This window comes from Coregonus lavaretus (assembly GCF_964263955.1).
Source record: "Coregonus lavaretus genome assembly, chromosome: 13".
NCBI lineage: Eukaryota > Metazoa > Chordata > Actinopteri > Salmoniformes > Salmonidae > Coregonus > Coregonus lavaretus.
Window position 1 is genome coordinate 43,463,036 of NC_140000.1, and position 21,651 is coordinate 43,484,686.

Here is a 21,651-nt window from a genome sequence, read left to right on the forward strand (position 1 = left end):
GTTATTTTGTGTTTCTTCCATTTGCGAATAATCGCACCAACTGTTGTCACCTTCTGACCAAGCTGCTTGGCGATGGTCTTGTAGCCCATTCCAGCCTTGTGTAGGTCTACATTCTTGTCCATGACATCCTTGGGGAGCTCTTTGGTCTTGGCCATGGTGGAGAGTTTGGAATCTGATTGCTTCTGTGGACAGGTGTCTTTTATACAGGTAACAAGCTGAGATTAGGAGCACTCCCTTTAAGAGTGTGCTCCTAATCTCAGCTCGTTACCTGTATAAAAGACACCTAGGAGCGAGAAATCTTTCTGATTGAGAGGGGGTCAAATACTTATTTCCCCCATAAAATGCAAATCAATTCATAAAATTTTTGACATGCGTATTTCTGGATTTTTTTGTTGTTATTCTGTCTCTCACTGTTCAAATTAACCTACCATTAAAATTATAGACTGATCATTTCTTTGTCAGTGGGCAAACGTACAAAATCAGCAGGGGATCAAATACTTTTTTCCCTCATTGTGTATATGTGTATATATATCCTTTAAAAAAAATCCCACCACCCCTTCCCTAATTGAAGTAAATTAGTGAACAACAACGCTTAGGCCTCTACTTCAAGCTTATACATACTATATACATTTTATGGACACAGTAAATTTTACAATAATTCTATTCGTATTTACAGATGGCATACAAGTTTGTTATTAAGGCACATGAAAGTTCACATGTTCCAGAAGGCATTTCTGCCAAAAAGCTCATTTTGATTTAAAAAAAAGTTTACATTCAAATGGCGCTCCTGTGAAGTAGTGACACGCGACATACACCTAGTTTCCTGAACCAAGTCACAAATATTACATTCTATATTCTTCTCCTCGTGCCTCACTCACTTCTCTCCTTCTATTTGGTGAACAGATATTAGTGAGTCTCTCCCTGAAGGGCATTTAGAGGGGTCCTACCTCTGTAATAGCTGTCCTTGTTAGTGCCTGAGTTTGGGGTGTTCTTTATGATAGGTGTTGGGCCCTCTGGCATTAATTTCAGACGTCCTTCAGTTGTACACTGAGGTGGTTTCAGCGGAAATTGGAGATTTGTCTTTAAATTAACCTTGGCTAGGGGAATGTTTTAGTCTTGTTCTCTCTCTTTCTCCGGTTTCAAGAATTGCGTGACAAGCAGCAACCAAGGACTTGTTTGTTTGTTTGTTTGTTTCTCTCTCCCCCCACCCCCCTCACCTCCCATTCTGTCAGTCCGTGCTCTGCCCGTTTCGCTCTGCTGGTCTAACAGGTTACGGTTGAGATGGCTCTCTTTGTTTCCTGTGCTGCTGAAAAGAATAGCAGCTACAATGCAGCCATACTAATGCAGTCATATGGTTATAGCGTCTGTAAGACAGGTTATAGCATCTGTAAGACAGGTTATAGCATCTGTAAGGCAGGTGTAATCAATAGATCTAATAAAAATGTGCTGTAGGGTAGAGCCTGGGTCCTGGCACAGGTGTTGATGTGACAGTGAATCGATGGTACAGATAGAGGACTGTGGAGTGCAGCGAGCAGGAGAGACCTCTACAATGAAGAGCCATTCAATCTCATACACACACACACACACACACACACACACACACACACACACACACACACACACACACACACACACACACACACACACACACACACACACATAAACAGACACTATAAACTCACCAAAAGAAATGCACAAACACACACACACACACCGATGGATGATTAGTGGAACAGATGCACTCATTGACTTCTTCATCAGAGCCCTAATTACAGGGCTGTCACTGTAGAAACGTTGAGTCCCGAGTGTCTATCTGGCACACAGCAAGAGATCATGTGACCGATCATGTTGTTTTTTGGGGGGGGTGTAGATCAGCTTTAATATTGCAGATAGATTGTAACTTCCATCAATGTAATTGTTTGCATGACTTCCAATCCCCCATATGTTTTATTTTTCTCGCAATATATATATATATATATATATATATATATATATATATATATATATACATATATATACATTTCCTTTTTTAAAATATATATTTCCCTTTATTACTTTCCAACCCCACCACCCCTTCCCTAATTGGAGTAAACTAGTGAACAACAACGCTTAGGCCTCTACTTCATGCTTATACATACTATATACATTTCATGGACACAGTCAATTTTACAATAATTCTATTTTGTTTGTTTTTACTCCGGAACTTCCTCTACCCTCAACCTCTCCGATCATTTTCATGATGTCCATCCGGTTTGCTTCTATATGCCATTTCTTTCTAACTGTGCTCTTTCACAAAAGCTCTCAACCTATAACCCATATACTTATAATGGACACAGTATGCTTTACATTAGTTATCTTGTTATTATTAGTCCCATCCTTCAGCTCCATTCAACACCTCCCATCTATCTCTTAACACCATCCATATTGGATTTCTATTTGCCATATATTTTTCAACTGTACTGTGATGTTTCACAAAAGTTCTGAACCCTTCTATTCTCATTGTTTCTACAGATTTTAAATTGAAAAGAAACATTTTTGCTAAAAGTATTATTATATTATTGATCGATTGACTATGACTTTTCAGATCACCCAGTAGTGATATCTGCAGGGTTAGCTCCAGGTAAATATTGCAATCCTTCAGCCATTCCTGGACCTGTAACCAAAAACAAGCTACAAATGGACAGTACCAAAACAAATTATCTAATGATTCTGTCTCTTCGCAGCAAAATCTGCAGAGCTGGGAAGATTGTATCCCCCATATAAATAACATTCTATTGGTATCAAAAATTTGGTATAATTTAAATTGAAAAATTCTAAGTTTTGAATCCGATGTCATTTTGCGTATCAGTTCATAAATACTATCATGTGACACTTAGATTGCACACAGTTTGACTTTATTTAACTAATTATGTGACTTCTGAAGGTAATTGGTTGCACCAGATCTTATTTAGGGGCTTCATAGCAAAGGGGGTGAATACATATGCACGCACCACTTTTCCGTTATTAATTTTTTTGAATTTTTTGAAACAACAAGTTATTTTTTTCACTTCACCAATTTGGACTATTTTGTGTATGTCCGTTACATGAAATCCAAATAAAAATCAATTTAAATTACAGGTTGTAATGCAACAAAATAGGAAAAACACCAAGGGGGATGAATACTTTTGCAAGGCACTGTATACACTAAGTATACCAAACATTAGGAACACCTTCCTAATATTGAGTTGCACCCCTGCCTTTTGCCCTCAGAACAGCCTCAATTCGTCGGGCATGGACTATACAAGGTGTGAAGCGTTCCACAGGGATGCTGGCCCATGTTGACTCCTATGCTTCCCACAGTTGTGTCAAGTTGACTGGATGTCATTTGGGTGGTGGACCATTCTTGATGCACACAGGAAACTGTTGAGTGTGAAAAACCCAGCAGCGTTGCAGTTCTTAACACAAACCGGTGCAACTGGTACCTACTACCATACCCCGTTCAAAGGAACTTAAATCTTTTGTCTTGCCCATTCACCCTCTGAATGACACACATACACAATCCATGTCTGTCTATGTCATGGAAAGAGTGTTCAAGAAATGTTTTGTACAATGTGCAAATATTCATACAAACACACACTCCGTCACGCCCACACATATATTCACTCACACCCATGCACCCATCTTTCCTCATACTTTCAATCTCTGCTTTAGACCCGTTTCCACAGGCCGATTTTTAATAGCTGTCAAAGGAGAATTCACTGGAACGATTAACTCTGTTGTTCCAGCAGTTTGTCTTTTAGCACTTGATCTTTTCCACTCTGAGTCCTGGAGATGTTTTTATCTCCTTCTGCCTATGGAATGACTTTACCCCTTCACACACACACACACACACACACACACTGAGCATGACCAGATCCCTTGGCCAGATGGGTAGGTCTCCCCTTCTAAAGCTCCTCTCCATCTGCCCCGAGGTCCAGACACACACCACCTATAGCCTGTTTTCCATCCACCCAGAATAACTTTGTATATTTTTGTCCTTCACACACATACTTGTCCTCTCATACTATCCACTTGAGTAACATTTTGATTGATTATGTTTTCTTGATGATTGATGTACCCCCTTAATTCTACATGTGAGTCAGATTATTCATACTATTAATTCATCATGGAAACTATTCGGGGGTGGAGCTCGAATTTGATTGGGAAAAAAGGCATTTTGAACCTTGAACTGTGAGCGTTAGGGTTAGGGGGTGTGGTTGAAAGGTAAAGCATGGTCTCTTTGATGTAACACTAAGAATGTCATTTTCCCATATCCTTGTCTCCCTCCAGCTGGTGAGGAGGATCTATAAGGGAATTCCCCTACAGCTCAGAGGAGAGGTGTGGTGTCTGCTCCTCGACGTTCCCAAAATAAAGGAGGAAAAGAAAGACTTCTACGAGGTACGTTCTGGAAACACCAGCCAGAACCTCACAGCAGAGAGTTAACATCCTTCCTCCCCGGGCAAAGTCATGTAGGAACTACACACAGTCACACTGTAGTTGACTCTCCTATTGTCTCTCTCCACACAGCCAGCTTCATTAAAGCCCAGGCCTCATTAACATTCATAACCAGGCCAGCAAACACTGGATTTATTAGATTTCAGAGCTTCATCATTATTACGGGGGAAGATGAATGTGTGTGGAGGGGGAGGTATGGTGTGTCAGCACTGGAGAACTGAGTCTCTCTCTAGGCACAACTGAGCTTTATTAAAACTCAATAAATATTTGCGGGATGGATCAGTGGTCTTATTCCTTTGTATCTCACTCTCTCTCTCACACACACACGCACAAACACACACTCCCTCACTGGCTCTGTTTGTTTCCTGTGTGTAGAAGTTGAAGCTCAGGGCGCGGGGTCTGTCTCCTGACATCCGTCAGATTGACCTGGATGTGAACCGAACCTACCGGGACCACATCATGTTCATGCACCGATATGATGTCAAGTCAGTATCTCCCTCCATCTGACAAACAACATCTGCACTTGGACACTACAGTACACACACTCAACACAAGGACCACATAATATTCATGCACCGGCACGATGTCTAGTCAGTATCTCATAATCAACATCTACACTTAGTCACTACAGAACAGTACCCATAATTAGGGCCTGGAGTTTTTTCTTGACCATGTGCCCTGACTAGGAAAAACTCCTGGTTGTAGGGGGTTACAAAAAAGCCTGGCCCATTACACACACCTATCTCTCCATACCTCTTTCTGTCATAATGGTGGCTGACATTGACATTTCCCTATAAGGAAGTGAGAGGACACACGTCCCTTTTCTGTGTTTTTACTTCTGCTTGATGACATCATAGGGAGAGCCAGAACCAGGGGCCCCTGGGAAATAAACACTGTGACCTGCAGAGTCAGAGAGCAGCATGGGCCAGGCACCCACAGCCTCACGGGAAATGAACACATTGCCTCAATACTGACCATGACACAATACAACCACCAACTACCTCAAACACAACTATACCATGAAAGCATAAAACTTCCAACTACCTCAAACACAACTATACCATGAAAGCATAAAACTTCCAACTACCTCAAACACAAAGGTTGCCATTACTGGCAGCAAAATATAGGAAGTAAAAATTACTAATGCAGTTGTTCATCTCATAAAGAAGACAATACAACTATTAGAACATTTGAATGATGAGAGTAGGCCATTCCACCAATATAACCTGAATACAGTCTTGGTTGGACCAGGTCTCTCTTGAAAAATAAATAAAAAAGCAACCTGAATTCAACACCTTTTGTGGAAAGCTCCAGAGGTGTTCCTGTTAGTTAACCTGTGCTCCAGCAGATGATGTCTAGTCATTAGTAGATTGACTGTTTGTTGTTTTCAGGCAGCAGGCTCTGTTCCACGTCCTAACAGCCTACTCCATCTACAACACGGTGAGTCACACTACACACTTAATGAATCCCCCTAAACCTCTACGCTTCCTCTTCTTTACTCTACCTCTCCTTTTCCCAATCAACTTTTTTTCTACAACTTCCTTCTCATCTCCTGTCATCCTTCATTTCCCCTCATCCAGCTCCTCCTGATCATCCTTCCATGTTCTCTCCAGCCACCATCCTTTAAGTGTCCTGTGTAGAAGTATACAAGTGAGTTTGTGTGTGCAGTTTTGCATGCATGTTTGTCTATACATATACATGATAGAACTGTGTGTGTGTGTGTATATAGGAGGTGGGGTACTGCCAGGGCATGAGTCAGATCACTGCTCTGTTGCTCATCTATATGAATGAAGAGGATGCCTTCTGGGCTCTGGTCAAACTGCTGTCTGGACAGAAACACGCCATGCACGGTAAACACACCAACACACGTCAAAAACACACTCTCTACACACTGTGTAACATCCTATATAAGTGTTAGACCGTCATTCAGTAGCCCATGCAAAACCTACACCTAAGCCATACCATACATGTGCACCATATGGGATAAAACTCAATTCAGGGGTAGCATACTAGACCAGACACACTAAATAGGCATGAACAGCCATGCCCTAGACCAGATAGTATAGTTAGCTGGGATCTTTTACTCCAAACAATCCTTAAATGGCCAACATGACCCCACTGACACAGGAACGTGCCATATGGATAGAATATACACACACACTCTCATACTGTATACACACACACTCTCATACTGTATACACACACACTCTCATACTGTATACACACACACTCTCATACTGTATACACACACACTCTCACATACCTTTCAAGGACGTAGGCTATCTCTTCTGGGCCCCATAAAATGTGAGGAAACACATTTATAGAGAACACCGCCCCCCTTACAACTTCTTACCAAATATCTATAGAGCTCACCCAATCTCACATCCCTTCCATTCAGACCCACACAAAGCAAGAACCACCAGATTCATTTCCTACATTTATCAAATGCTCTGTGATCTTTCAAAACGGACGTGAAGAGACTGTTAATGTCAGTCTCTCCCTCCCTCCGTCCCTCCCCTACTCCCTCCCCTCCTCCACTCCAGGGTTTTTTATCCCTGGCTTCCCCAAGCTGATGCGCTTCCAGGAGCACCATGACCGCATCCTCAAGAAGTTAATGCCCAAGCTGAAGTCCCACCTGGTGAGGCCCGCAGAGAACACACACACAGAGCCTGGGGAGGGGGTAGTGGTAAATAAATGACAGCCCTAAACCTGCTGGTATGGGGGACTGAGTTGAGTGCCACAGCAGCAGCCTTTGATGTGTTGAGATTAAAGGGTGGTGGAATGAGAGAGAAATGCCATGTCTACACACACAACCACGCACACACACAGACATGGACTGCTTTTAATATGGGGCCTTGGGCACAGTGGCTGATTCACCACTGCTGTTAAACCATTGTTTAATACTCATGCACGTACACACACACACACACACACACACACACACACACACACACACACACACACACGGAGTGGTAATGGCTCATTGTCCTCTATGTTTCAGGACACACAGGAGGTGTTCACCAGCCTGTACACTATGAAGTGGTTCTTCCAGTGTTTCCTGGACAGGGTGAGTGGCTGAATCACATCCTCTTCCCTCTGTATCAGAATGTTAGAATAGTGTGTTGGACAGAGTGAGTGGCTCAATCCCGTCCCCTTCCCTATGTGTCCTTTAGGCCTGCAGCTTTGATAAATATGTCTTTGTAAAGCATCAGTCATTATCACACACTACCTACCGCGGGTGTTGGGCTAAAGAAAGTGTTAAATTATATTATCAAAATATATTTATTTCTCCTCCTTTCTGTCTCTCATTCTCTCTCTTTCTCTCCCTCAGACCCCCTTCACCCTGACCCTGCGGATCTGGGACATCTATATCATGGAGGGAGAGAGAGTTCTGACCGCCATGTCCTACACGGTCCTCAAACTGCACAAGAGTAAGACTATAACAGTAGGACTGTGCTTTTGTGACCATGTGGTTGTCTGTGACCATGTGGTTGTCTGTGACCATGTGGTTGTCTGTGCGCCACCAGACTGTTTTAACCCGCTGAACTAAAGCCCCAGCTTCAGGTCTCAGGCAAAGTTACTCATCATGTGAGAATGGTTCACTGAACCACCTCCGCTAAACTCTAAGACATGTGACTGTCCTCAAACTGCACAAGAGAAAGTGTTCTCACACTGGTGTGTGTGTGTGTGTGTGTGTGTGTTTGCAGAGCACCTGTTGAAGCTGTCCATGGAGGATCTGGTGGAGTTTCTGCAGGTGACTCTGGCCAAGGACTTCTTCTTTGAGGATGACTTTGTGATTGAGCAGCTGCAGAACAGCATGATGGAGCTAAGGAGGTCCAAACTGGAGCTGGCCGCACCAGGTAGCCTACTGCCCCCAACACATCTCATACACACACTGATTACATTAGGCTATACATTTATCACACACAGATTAGACAACTGCACATGGATGTATCAGCCTGCATATGTTACTTCACTTACATTCACCCTCAACCACACAGTTACAGTTCATTCACACACACACACACACACACACACACACACACACACACACACACACACACACACACACACACACACACACACACAGAGAGCTCTCCTGCTCGCTGCTGTGTAGTAATATTACCAGTGGTAGTAGTAATTAGTGATAGCAGTCTGTGTCTAATCTTGCTTTCTCTCTCTTGCTTAATCTGCCTTTTTTCCCTCTTCTCCCAATCGTTCGGCCCAGCCTACAAAAGTGTGGGTGGGAGTGGGGGCCACATCCCCTCCTACAACAGTAACCGGTGGGCTATCCTGACTGGTGTTCCCCTGTTTCATCATCTGTTCATCCCTCCCTCCGTTTTACGTCTGTCTGTCGCCTGTCTGTCCAGCAGCCCTGGGGTTCTCTTACAAAACATTCTCACAATGTTACCGCAACCTTATACAGTAGCTACTGCAACTCAGGCCAGGCTGCTATTGCTTTAAAGCTACCTTGGAGTCTTGTAATGGAGGGATTCTCCTTCTCCATTTCCCTCTCTCTATTACTCCCATACTCTTTGTCTCTGACTGCTTTTAGCTAGGTACTGTAGAGATAGTCATTGTCAGTAGACAGTAGTAACCATTTAACTCATACTTTACAGTTAATAAGATACTTTGAGTCAATAATTTCAGTTAATAAGATACTTTCATCTTGCCTTAAAGCTTTGACTGGTCACCACTCAACATTGTAGGCTACATAATGGCTTAACCTCAGAATGCGCTGTGGCATCCTACCACCCTGGTTGTGTGCGCACACACACACACACACACACACACACACACACACACACACACCGTGAGAGAGCTATTTTCTCTTCCTGGTGACAGGATAATCAGCATTATCCAACACTGGAGGCTTTTTGTTCAACTGCAGCACTTGGAGCTAATTTTTAACCCATCTGCTACCAGTGAACCAACCACATGTCATGTTGAGAAATGGAGATTCAGAAGCCAAAACTCTTCAAACTTTGACAGTTAAATTGTTGGATGAGGTTTTTAATAAGAGCCTAAACAAAGGTTTGTATAGGTTGTTGTCTGTGTTTACATTTGATTGTGGGGTGGAGACTGCATCCTACCTTTAACTTGGAAACCCTAAAGCACCTGTGTTAGTGAACACATATATTTCCTGGGTGAATCCTCAATACTGTCTTAAGTGGCTTCCTCTCCTGAGTCCTCACTGAGAAGACTGGATGGGTGGGAGCAATAAAGCACTGATCTTGGCTGTGTCCCAATACATTTGAATGGCTTCCGCTTCTTGTCTCCTTTCCTTTATCCCCAACCAAAGAGCCATTATTTCTCTTATCCAGGCTTTTCAGATCAGTGGTTCTAAGTGAAAGTAGAGAAGCATAGGAAGCTGTGTAGGAGTGATGGATGCTGTGATTTACAGGCCGAGGTTATCCATATTGTTTTCACCCATTCAGTCAAAGGACAGGGAAATGGGACATATTGTTGGAACATCACTTTCTTACACAATGGAGAGCCACTTTAGTTTGTGGATTCAATACCAGTCAGTGACAGCACTTCCTGGTTCAAACTCTCAACACTTCCTGGTCCAGTCACATCACTTCCTCTTCTCCAGTTCGTGTCTCCTGGTTTCTATGGTGATTGTGGACACACTGTTCCTACCAGAGCCCAACACATCCAGTGTCACACCTTCACTGTCTGTTTCTCTGTATATTTGTGTCACCTGTACTGTGCTTTCTTTTCATGACACGGGTAGATATGATTATATAGTAATAATAATGTACTCATCAAGTAATAGAGATTTTAAAACTGCATAGAGTTGATGTATTTATGGTTTGTGTCCTAGAGTGCTAACTCAGTCATGTTTCCTATTTTACCTCTTACAAGTGTTTCTAAAGTCTTTAAGGACAGTCCGTTAGCCAATTTCAGTCTGACCGTTTGAAGTCTCGGTCTGCTGCTGCAGCTAAGTATATTTTAATGAAATTGAGTGAAAACGTATCATTTCAGAGTCTACACTTTTTAATGGCACTTCCTAATTGGACGCCTCTGGCTCGCACTCTGGGAATTTAATATAAGATATATTTCAGATGTTGTATTTTTTATGTCCTTGGTTGGTTTCTCGCCTGTGGAGACGTGATTATTCAGTGTTGTGGTGAATGTAATTCTCTCTTTATTTTCACCCCCCGTCGGCAGTGATGTTGCATGAATCCATATTGCCCTTTTTTAATATTCATAGTTTGAAAACATGCCTTTGCCGTTTTGTGTTCTCCCTCCAGGTGCTCTAACCTGTCTTTCTGTTGTATCTGTGCAGGTAAAGAGGATGAGTATCCCAAGAAGCTTCTTGGGCAGCTTCCCCCAGAGCCGGCGGTGAACCAGAACCACGTGGCGAATGGTCAGAGCCACTCCCAGCCGGCCGAGCCCCCAAAAGCACCCAGCCCCTCCCTCGAGCGCCAGCGGGACAGCCGGCCCCCCAGCCGGGCGCGCAGGGACTCCCTGGAGAAGCTGGTCCGGCAGCACAAGGCTGAGAAGAGGGAGGCCAGATCACGGGGGTCCGGAGAGAACTCTGTCCCCCTCGACCCCCACTGCAAACAGCCCTCCGTCCCCACCCTCGCCACCCCCGAGAGAGGGTCCACACCGACACCTACACCGTCCCCGGCGCCCTCGCCGCACCCCAAGCCTCCTACAAAAGTGGTGGACGGAGGGAAGCCTGAGAGCCATGCCACGGCCAACCACAACTCCAATGCCGCCTCCAGCAGCTCTCGTAAAGACATCGCCCCGCGCTGGGTCAAGCCCTCTGAGACCAAGCTGGAGGCGGCCAAGGCAGCGGCGGCCAGGGAGATCCAGCTGAGCCGCGGTGGTTCCCCGGTGCCCTCCAGCCCTGACGACACCCTGCTGCTAAACCGCCGGCCCCGCTCCAGGGGCTTGATCCCAGGCTCCAACCGCGGCTCCAATGCCTCTCAGTACGACAACGTGCCCGGGGGGGCAGAGCAGAACTTTGTGGAGGTCCTGGAGCTGGAGAGGCCACCGTCGCAGATGAGGCACAGCGAGACACCGTCCCTACCCCCCACCCGCATCCCCAGCCTGCAAGGGAGCATGGTCTCCATAGAACCAGTGGCTAGGCAGGCCAAACACCCCATCCCCACTGCCCTGTCCCTCAACAGCCCTGCTGGGGGTAAACCCTATGTCCACCCCAATGCCCAGAGCCAGTACCACACGCCCCCCCAGCAGTACTCCCCCGGCCGGCCTGCTATGGTGCCACTCCACTACCCCCCCTACAGTGTGAGCCTTGAGCAGAGGGGACTGGGAGAGGACAGGCACTACAGCCCCCTGCCCTCCCGAGGCACCCCACCTATGGGTCTGATGTATGGGGAGAGGGGGTACGCCACCACCCAGCGGCCCAACCTCTCTCCGGAGAAGGCCCTCATGAACAACTCCTACGCCACCACCCACAGGCAGCCTCCCAGCTCAGCCCATCCCCCCCGGACCACTGTGGCCCCCCGCACCATACAGCAGCTGGACAGCCCTGGTAGTAACACCTCCACATACCTGCGCCAGCCCACACGGCTCACCTCCGCTGCAGCCGCCCATCCGATGTACCCTCCTGTTGACTACAACAGGTACGAGGGGCGCAGGAGAGGGGAGCAGACCCCGCTCTACCTGCCTGAGGGGCCAGGCCGGGGAGGGGCAGTGGAGGTGCAGCCGTGGGGGCAGCAGGAGGGTGGTGACATGACACATGCCCCTGGAGGTGTACCCCGCTCCCCCAGCTTCCAGATGGCCCAGATGTCCCCCGTGCAGGAGTTCACCTTCCCCCCCGGCCCTGACAGCCTGGCTCACTACAGGACACAGTTCCATGAGCAGCAGCAGCCCACCATGAGGCAGCAACTCCCCCCGCTGTTCGGAGGACCACACTACAGGCACGCACCAGAGGCGTTCACCATGCAGGAGTCTATGTTGCTGTGAGAGGATGGAGATGGAGGTGTAGTCACTGACACTGTGGCAGCAGACACAAGCGGTAGTCCTACTAGTGTTAAGGAGTTTTAGTTTGGTTTGTTTGTGCTTTATATGTGACGTACTGACCTTAAAAGTCATACTGCATCATGAATGCTGCAGGACACCAGTTTCTGAAGTTTTTATGGATCCCTTTTAAAAACCCATTGAAGATTGATTATTTTATTTTTCGAATGTTAAATCATTAACAGCAGGAGTTTAAAAGTATATATATGGATATCTATCTTTTAGAGTTTAAAATGTACAGTAAATGATTTTGTTAATATACTGAGTTATTTAAACGTTATCAGTAGCAGGGGACAATTCTCCTGGCGAGACAAACTCAGTGATTCCTTTTTTCTTTTTTTTTTCTTATTTTATGAGTTACTTCCAAATTATCTATTTTAGAGGTCAATTAACTCTATATGCTTGTGAATATCTTATTTTTCAGAGAGAAGAAACAAAGCTATGTCAAATAATAGAATTACGGAACAGTGACGATTAAAAGAATTGTCGAAAATATATCTTTCAATTTTGAAGCACCTCCACTGTATAACGACCGTTTTTAAAACGAGGAGTTTATTTTTTCATTGATTATTCTGTTGTCGCTCAGTTTAGTGACCACTGTAATTTCTAGTCATCGCAATGCATTTCTGTAACCCAAATACAGTGTGTACAGTATGTTTGGATATGGAGGCCAGTGTCTGCTTTATACCCCATATTTAGACTGTAAACTCTATCAACAGTGAACTATTTTGTCGTCCGTAGAAAAAAACACCCCTTTTCTCCCATGAAGTAATGTATGATTTATTTCCCTCTGAAAAGTTTACATGAATATTAATTGCATATTAACAGTACAGTATTTTCGTCACCAAATAGTAATTGTCAGCTGCAAGAGGTTTCTATAGGGGGGGAATGTGTATTAGTATTGAAGTACTTACTAAGCCGCAATATGCTTTAATTGCCAATTCATGTCTTATTTTCACCAGTCACATTAACTGCTGTTCAGTTACCAGCACTTTTACATATTAAATCATTCCATACACACACATCAATACTTACTGACGTATACATACTACTTTGTAGTGTGACGTCACACATTTGAATACATATTCAACCACCTACCCTTTTATTGCTGATTCTCAACTATGTACTTTTTGATACAATGCTTATCATTCTCAAACAGTATAACGATACTGTTATTATTTGAACATGCAAATAAGTTGTTCCTTTTTTTGTAAAATAATTAATTGCAAAATGGTTTATCAGATCATTCTTCAGAGACTTTTCTTTACTTAATAAAACAAATTGGGGTGTGCATTTCTGATCATGTGTCTGTATATTTGTGTGTGCGGATTTATTTCTGTAAGAATGTTATTGCTATTCCCTTCATACATCAGTGAAGTTTCTTCATACATATTCTACATGCTTGGACCACAAAGATGATCTCATACAACGCTGTGTACTACTCCCTTCACAGAACAGCACAAACTGGCTCTAACCAGAATAGAAAGGAGTGGGAGGCCCCGTTGCACAACTGAGCAAGAGGACAAATACATTAGTGTCTAGTTTGAGAAACCGACACCTCACAGGTCCTCAACTGGCAGCTTCATTAAATAGTACCCGCAAAACACCAGTCTCAACGTCAACAGTGAAGCGGCGACTCCGGGATGCTGACCTTCTAGGCAGAGTTGCAAAGAAAAAGCCATATCTCAGACTGGCCAATAAAAAGAAAAGATGGGCAAAAGAACACAGACATTGGACAGAGGAAGATTGGAAAAAAGTGTTATGGACAGACGAATCGAAGTTTGAGGTGTTTGGATCACAAAGAAGAACATTTGTGAGACGCAGACCAAATGAAAAGATGCTGGAGGAGTGCTTGATGCCATCTGTCAAGCATGGTGGAGGCAATGTGATGGTCTGGGGTGCTTTGGTGGTGGTAAAGTGGGAGATTTGTACAGGGTAAAAGGGATCTTGAAGAAGGAAGGCTATCACTCCATTTTGCAACGCCATGCCATACCCTGTGGACGGCGCTTGATTGGAGCCAATTTCCTCCTTCAACAGGACAACGACCCAAAGCACTGCTCCAAACTATGCAAGAACTATTTAAGGAAGAAGCAGTCAGCTGGTATTCTGTCTATAATGGAGTGGCCAGCACAGTCACCGGATCTCAACCCTGTTGATCTGTTGTGGGAGCAGCTTGACCGTATGGTACGTAAGAAGTGCCCATCAAGCCAATCCAACTTGTGGGAGGTGCTTCAGGAAGCATGGGGTGAAATCTCTTCAGATTACCTCAACAAATTGACAACTAGAATGCCAAAGGTCTGCAAGGTTGTAATTGCTGAAAATTGAGGATTCTTTGACAAAAGCAAAGTTTGAAGGACGCAATTATTATTTATATTAAAAATCATTATTTCTAACCTTGTCAATGACTAGATTTCCTATGCATTTTGCTATATTTCCTATACAAACTCATTTCATGTATGTTTTCATGGAAAACAAGGACATTTCTAAGTGACCCCAAACTTTTGAATGGTAGTGTATATCCCTGGAAAAGGGGAGAGCAAGTGCCAACATTATTCATCCGCTGATATTTGAGGAAACACTGCCCTCTAGTGGAGAGACACTGTTCAGTCAAAATGAATTGCAACCTCTTCCAACCCTAAGCAGCTGCCAACACCCTCGTCTTAATAAAGGATTATACCGGCCATTTTTCCAGGACCCCCCACGTGCTTTACTAAGAGTATTGCATATTATTTTTCACTTCGCACATTGTGTCTTGTACTTTATTTATTGAGACCAAAATATTTGTATGTGGGCCAAACTAGGAATTTGGTCATAGCAATAGGCTACCATAAGATCATTACAAAGTTAAATTCTCAACACTCCACTCAATTTGCCTTTCATCAAGCCTTTGCTTCTCAAGGGATACAATGGTGCCATCATGTGGCGGTACGCTGCTAATGCATAGAACATGGAACATTACTGTACTATATTAGTACAGTCTTTCTTTGTTAGTCGTACAGACACTGTTAAACATTAGATGGACGCCTCAATCCCACAGCCACCAGGTCACCTCTCACATACCTGTTGTCTTTCATTAACCAGTGCAGGCTCAACTAAACACAGGATCTATTATACAATACTTCCTGTTTCCCATTCATGTATTTGGGCCTATTATGTTTAAATGTGTCTACATATCAAATAATAAGCAGATTGGTTTCTTTACTAAATGTATTTTATTTTTTAAATACATGAATGGGGTAATCTGAATGCTACATCCATTTTTGAAGAATATACCTTAATAAATTCCTCATGAGCTTAGTTCTATTGTCTTACCCCATCAGAACCGCAAAATATACGCTTGTTTTACTCCTTTTGAAACAATGTACAGCCTGAAAACATGTTTAAAAAGATGTTTTTATCTCATGGATGGTCAGTCCTTGCATCCCTAGCTCTGTCTATTAATTTTAAAGTGGTTACATTTCTCCAGACCCATCAGCTTTTTACCAAATCAGTGGCGGGGTGGCCTGCTTTGTTACTGTTTGAACTGCAGATTGCCCCTTTAAACATTTACATTCTGTTTCTCACATTGAGCACAGTTTTTCTACAAGAATTGCCCAATCTCTGTTCTGAGTGAGTCCCTTGACCATGGGTGCATGGTGTACCTTTCCTAGAACCTTCACCTCACCCCCTCCTAAGGCACATGAAGACAGCCCTGCAGTATCCCTTCATCAGATAATCACTTCAATAAACAGCAGACATCAGTCATCATGGACCTTCTCTGCTTTGTTTGTCCACACAGGCTTCCGTTTCTCTATGAAGGCCCGTATCCCCTCCTGTCCGTCTCTGAGAGCCAGGTTATCCACCATGACACGAGATGCTGTGGCGTAGGCCGCATCCCGCCCCTGGGCCATCTGTCTGTAACAGTAATGAAATTATGATTAAATTATATATAAAACTACACATGTATATAGTAAATACCTTTCAAGAGGAAAATGACAGTCTTTTGCTGTCTTTATGCATGCAAGTGTATCAGTGGTTATCCACTCAAACCAACAAAAACATTGAAACGTAATGCAAACAAGGAATGAATACATGGTAGGCAGAAGGGTTGAGTGCTACAGTGTGGTAAAACATCTGTGGAGTGAGACACACCTGTGGAAGGTGGCCTTGCCAAGGGCTACAACGGGCCGGCTGGCCTGACAGACCCGCCGTGCGATGGCTAAAGTCTCCTCCTCTAGACGCTCCTCAGGAACCACCTTACTGACCAGCCCGTGCAGCAAAGCATCCTGGGCCGAGATCGGGTTTCCTGTGAACAGCATCTCCATGGCTACCTGTAAAATATCAGAATATATCAGTTACACAGAGTGTGTCTGTCTGTGTGTGTGTCTGTCTGTGTGTGTGTACCTTCTTGGGGACAGCTCTTCCTATTGCCACGGCCGGTGTTGAGCAGAACAGACCCACGTTGACCCCTGGCGTGGCGAAGGTGGACCTCTCTGTCACCACGGCAATGTCACAACTGGCAACAAGCTGGCATCCTGCTGCTGTGGCAACCCCATTCACCATGGCAATCACAGGCACGGGAATGTCTTGTATCAGGGTCATAACCTTCAATACCAACAAGAGGTATGAGTGTGAGAATTTGTGTGTAGTGTATGTACACACAGCCATCTGAAGACCCACAAAAAGAAGACCCTATGGAGGACAATCATCCTCGACTCGAGTGACCGCCAATAATGATGATGTGTGTACAGTATATTTGTATACAGTACGATAGTGAACCTCACCTCTGAGCAGGCCTGAAACACCTTGGTGTGGTAATCTCTGCCCTGTGCTGACGTCAGCTCCTTCAGGTCATGCCCAGAGGAGAACACTGGTCCCTTAGCTGGAACACACACAACACAATACAATGGTGTTTATGAAAGGGGTGACCAACGGGGGGTGGGCACATCTGATCATGAATCAGCGCTCTGGTGGTATCTTACCTGATATGACGATGACTCTGAGGTCGTCACTGTCGATGTCTGCCAGAATGTTGCCTCTCAGTGAGTCCAGCATTGACAGAGACAGGGCATTCCTCTTCTTAGGGTTGTTCAGGGTTATACTCCTGCACATGCAATTACACTGTTACAGTAGCAAGAATCATTTAAAGGAGAACAAAAATCTATGCACAGTACCAATCAATACACTGTGTACCTGAAGTGTAATAGTGAGACTTTTATAGGACATACTGCTTACTAGCTAGATACACCATTTAACGTTTCAGGTGATCAGTTTTGCAATTAAAGGGGATGGAAGCGCGTGCACAAAATGGACAGCTTCTGTACAATGCGCGCGACAAGGGCACACCTTTTGCAAAAGAGTCGCCCGACCAATGCAGAGGTTCTTTGACCACAGGAATCAAACACTGACATTGTAGTCAAGCTAGCTATCTAGATAGCTTTGTTAGTTTGCTGACAACTTGCATACCTTATTCCATTGTTTTGATGTCTGACAGTCAGTGGCTCCGCTGGAGTTTGCGTGCAAAGTGACCTTGACCTAGCTAGACGTGTAAACATGCTGAGTTGGACAACTTTAGCAGCTCGGTAAAACAAATTTCGAGCCATGTTTTGACTGTCCTTACATCAACATTTGGGTCATAGGTTGAAAACCAACATTCCATTGGTGTATAGCGCCTTCTACTGTTTGGGAGTGACAAAACTCAAAACCAAAACATTGTCATACTTCCCTTCGGGTTAATGGATTATGAATTGACTAACTTTATATTGAATGCAACTACTACATGTATTATGTCATAACACAATACCATTTCAGAATAGCTGTTTTGTAACAAGCGCATCAATGCAAAATCACAAACTATCAAAATTAGTGAATTCATATTTCACATTTCTTGGTCCTACCCATAGGATTCAGCGCCTATTTGATGTTCTTGACATAAATGTCCTGAACTTATTTTATAAGGATACAAATTGTAGCCTCCGGTCAAGAAATTCCTGGTAAACTGCCAGATGTAGCCGACAATGTGCTCTGCGCCTGCGTACTAGTCTGTGTGGCACTTTTGCGGTGACGTGACGAGCTTGCTGTCAAGAATGAAAAGGGCATCCTTCTGAAAAATCTGAAATGAAGACACGAACAGAAAAAGGTTAATAAAACAGACTAAATTAGTATCAACTTCCTGATACATGTAATTAATTTCAGCGCATTTCCTCTGTATAGGTAAGCCTTTTTGCTTTTCCCCTGTTTGTTTAGCTAGCATGTACTAGCCAGCTATGTTATCTCGCGCTATCATCCAAGCTGTTTATGTGGCTAGGTTGCCTTGCCAGAATAACATTTTGACATAAATGTGATAATGGTAATACAAATAACAAATATTTAAAAGCGGGATTTAACGCAGTTATTTTATCACTTCCTTATCAAATTCGTTTTTCAGTTTGCTACCCATTCTATTGGTGTTAAAAAAGTTGGTAGAAAATATCTATCCACCAAGACGCAAGACAGTAGTGACCAGGTTCTGACAGTAGATATATATACATACGGATATCTAACGCCTCAACGGTCTTTTGCCTTTGCTAGTGCCATATGGGCCTAGCCAATGAAAAAACAATAATCTATTATGGAACTATCCATATGGCATAACTACCTACATTTTCAAAATGTCCATTTATCTGAGGAGAAAGGTTGTGTTGAATTACATTGGCCAGAGAAGCAACCAGCAGCCTACTATTCACTTTTTTTATTTTTATTTTACCTTTATTTAACCAGGTAAACCAGTTGAGAACAAGTTCTCATTTACAACTGCGACCTGGCCAAGATAAAGCATAGCAGTGCGATAAAAACAAACACAGAGTTACATATGGGGTAAAACAAAACAAAGTCAAAAATACAACAGAAATACATATAATATACAGTGTGCAAATTTAGCAAGTTATGGAGGTAGGCAATAAAATAGGCTATAGTGCAAAATAATTACAATTAGTATTAACACTGGAATGATAGATGTGCAAGAGATGATGTGCAAATAGAGATACTGGGGTACAAATGAGCAAAATAGATAACAATATAGGGATGAGGTAGTTGGGCGGGCTAATTTCAGATGGGCTGTGTACAGGTGCAGTGATCGGTAAGGTGCTCTGACAACTGATGCTTAATACTAATGCCTATGTATTTCGCAAAAGTTTCACGACTTGCTTACATTCAGCTATGATCATAAGCAGAGCTTATGCTATATCATTTAAAATAAATAAAGTCTTACACAGCAGGTATGCACTTTGATATCATATTTGTGCAGGCTTTTAGAGACATTCAACCAGACATACAATAGCACTACCTGAAAGCAACCAGATAGTGTGTGTTATTACTCAGCATACATTGTGTAGACCGCTCCTCCCCTCCTCAGCCTCTGGGTCATTGTGATAACAGAACCAAAACAAGCAATGTACGCTATCTAGTCTGTTTGAAATTAAATGTGGTTTGCATTTGACCCGGGGAGAATAGCTAGCCTATCATTTGTTTGTGTTTGTGTTGCTTGCATGAGCCAAAGAGAACAGTGACAGTCTTCCCCCTTCTCTGTCTCCTCTCTCCTTGGCTGGTCTCCACAGGGCTGATCGTAGTGGACATGGATGCCCCTCTTCCTATTTAACCAGCCCAGCCTGCCCTTCTTCACACTGCCCCAGTCTGGATGAATGGAGATGAGACATTGCAGACCCATCAGCAGCAGTGTGCAGCATGAACAGCCACACACTGGGCGACTCTCTGGGCCCTAGCCTAGCGGTGCGTATGAGCGGAGCCGCCGGTGGCTGGAGCAGTCTCTCTCTGAAGCCAGTGCCTACCGGGTGGATCCCCTCTCTGTTTCAAACCATGGTTCCTACGGGATACACCAAGCTCCAGGAGGAGCGTGGTCTGGCCATGGCCGACCTGGGGTCCAAGCCTGAGGGGAACGGCTACCGGCCTGACCCCCCACATCTGGAGGTGCGGCGGCACTCGGACCGGGTAGCGCGGACGTCCGTTAGCCTGTCAGACGGTGGGGACGTGCGATACTCTGAGACTGAGCCCATGCTCCCTGAGGGGACGCTCTCGGGGGAGGAGGGCGATGATGAGGCAAAGGAGGAAGAGGAGAGTCAGAGGCCCCCCACACGGAACATGCCCAAGGAGTCGCCCCTGGCCATGGCGCTGCAGATCGTGGTGCCTTTCCTGCTGGCTGGGTTCGGCACAGTGTCAGCAGGGATGGTGCTGGACATAGTACAGGTGTGACCGGGATGGGGAATGGTAGAGCATAGGTCCTGTTGAGACTGGGGTGATGGATGGTAGAGCATAGGTCCTGTTGAGACTGGGGTGTGGGCTAGTGCATGTGAAGTTCAAATAGGTAGAGGAGATGGATTTGGCACAGTTTAATTCAAGTGGGTTGTATTGTTTACTTATGACTCCATTTCCTGTGTAATCCAGAGTAAATGGCTGTAAGAGCTTTCAAGGTAGGTGATAAAGGGATATCTGTCTATTGACTTTGATTTTAAATTGTTAAAGGGATTCTCATAGCCACTCAGCAAATACTAGTGTTCTAGCCAGTCAAAAATGTTATAAATTGATTTGCATTTTAATGAGGGAAATAAGTATTTGACCCCCTCTCAATCAGAAAGATTTCTGGCTCCCAGGTGTCTTTTATACAGGTAACGAGCTGAGATTAGGAGCACACTCTTAAAGGGAGTGCTCCTAATCTCAGTTTGTTACCTGTATAAAAGACACCTGTCCACAGAAGCAATCAATCAATCAGATTCCAAACTCTCCACCATGGCCAAGACCAAAGAGATCTCCAAGGATGTCAGGGACAAGATTGTAGACCTACACAAGGCTGGAATGGGCTACAAGACCATCGCCAAGCAGCTTGGTGAGAAGGTGACAACAGTTGGTGCGATTATTCACAAATGGAAGAAACACAAAATAACTGTCAATCTCCCTCTGCCTGGGGCTCCATGCAAGATCTCACCTCGTGGAGTTGCAATGATCATGAGAACGGTGAGGAATCAGCCCAGAACTACACGGGAGGATCTTGTCAATGATCTCAAGGCAGCTGGGACCATAGTCACCAAGAAAACAATTGGTAACACACTACGCCGTGAAGGACTGATGCTTTGGGGGTGTTTTTCTGCTAAGGGGACAGGACAACTTCACTGCATCAAAGGGACGATGGACGGGTCATGTACCCTCAAATCT

General features: G+C 44.3%; 3 protein-coding genes across 4 annotated transcripts in view; 2 read left to right on the top strand and 1 right to left on the bottom strand.

Annotated features, from left to right (window-relative positions):
• Positions 1 to 13,768, top strand: part of LOC311140437 (USP6 N-terminal-like protein) — a 29,888-nt gene extending 16,120 nt beyond the window's left edge. Inside the window, exons 6-14 of the mRNA XM_084175495.1 lie at positions 4,309 to 4,416; positions 4,849 to 4,958; positions 5,865 to 5,913; positions 6,203 to 6,323; positions 7,017 to 7,111; positions 7,475 to 7,540; positions 7,805 to 7,904; positions 8,181 to 8,333; positions 10,766 to 13,768. Of these exons, the coding sequence (XP_084031621.1) occupies positions 4,309 to 4,416; positions 4,849 to 4,958; positions 5,865 to 5,913; positions 6,203 to 6,323; positions 7,017 to 7,111; positions 7,475 to 7,540; positions 7,805 to 7,904; positions 8,181 to 8,333; positions 10,766 to 12,414 (2,451 nt within the window). The 3' untranslated portion in view covers positions 12,415 to 13,768. The remainder of the gene's footprint in view (positions 1 to 4,308; positions 4,417 to 4,848; positions 4,959 to 5,864; positions 5,914 to 6,202; positions 6,324 to 7,016; positions 7,112 to 7,474; positions 7,541 to 7,804; positions 7,905 to 8,180; positions 8,334 to 10,765) is intronic.
• Positions 13,769 to 13,855: 87 nt separating this feature from the next.
• Positions 13,856 to 18,165, bottom strand: LOC311140447 (enoyl-CoA hydratase domain-containing protein 3, mitochondrial-like). The gene is made up of 6 exons (XM_084175509.1): positions 17,914 to 18,165; positions 17,430 to 17,551; positions 17,232 to 17,329; positions 16,852 to 17,052; positions 16,600 to 16,778; positions 13,856 to 16,362 (listed from the first exon to the last, which is right to left on the bottom strand). The coding sequence occupies exons 1-6, from the start codon at positions 18,048 to 18,050 to the stop codon at positions 16,206 to 16,208; spliced, it is 894 nt and encodes a 297-aa protein (XP_084031635.1). The 5' UTR covers positions 18,051 to 18,165; the 3' UTR covers positions 13,856 to 16,205.
• A 334-nt stretch (positions 18,166 to 18,499) lies between these two features.
• The window catches only part of LOC311140439 (solute carrier family 41 member 2-like), a 41,082-nt gene continuing 37,930 nt past the window's right edge, over positions 18,500 to 21,651 (top strand). Inside the window, exons 1-2 of one of the 2 annotated variants that reach the window (XM_084175498.1) lie at positions 18,500 to 18,660; positions 20,043 to 20,688. In XM_084175498.1, coding sequence (XP_084031624.1) covers positions 20,170 to 20,688 — 519 coding nt within the window. In that variant the 5' untranslated portion in view covers positions 18,500 to 18,660; positions 20,043 to 20,169. The remainder of the gene's footprint in view (positions 18,661 to 20,042; positions 20,689 to 21,651) is intronic. The other variant, XM_084175499.1, reaches the window with a different exon arrangement.

What these genes read in the sequence shown, in the direction of transcription:
- LOC311140447 (XM_084175509.1), bottom strand. Translation starts at nt 18,050, where the DNA reads ATGGCTCGAAATTTGTTTTACCGAGCTGCTAAAGTTGTCCAACTCAGC. An exon ending in CATCAAAACAATGGAATAAG is followed by an intron (nt 17,552 to 17,913) that starts GTATGCAAGTTG and finishes TTGCATGTGCAG; the next exon opens with GAGTATAACCCTGAACAACC. An exon ending in TGTTTCAGGCCTGCTCAGAG is followed by an intron (nt 17,053 to 17,231) that starts GTGAGGTTCACT and finishes TTGGTATTGAAG; the next exon opens with GTTATGACCCTGATACAAGA.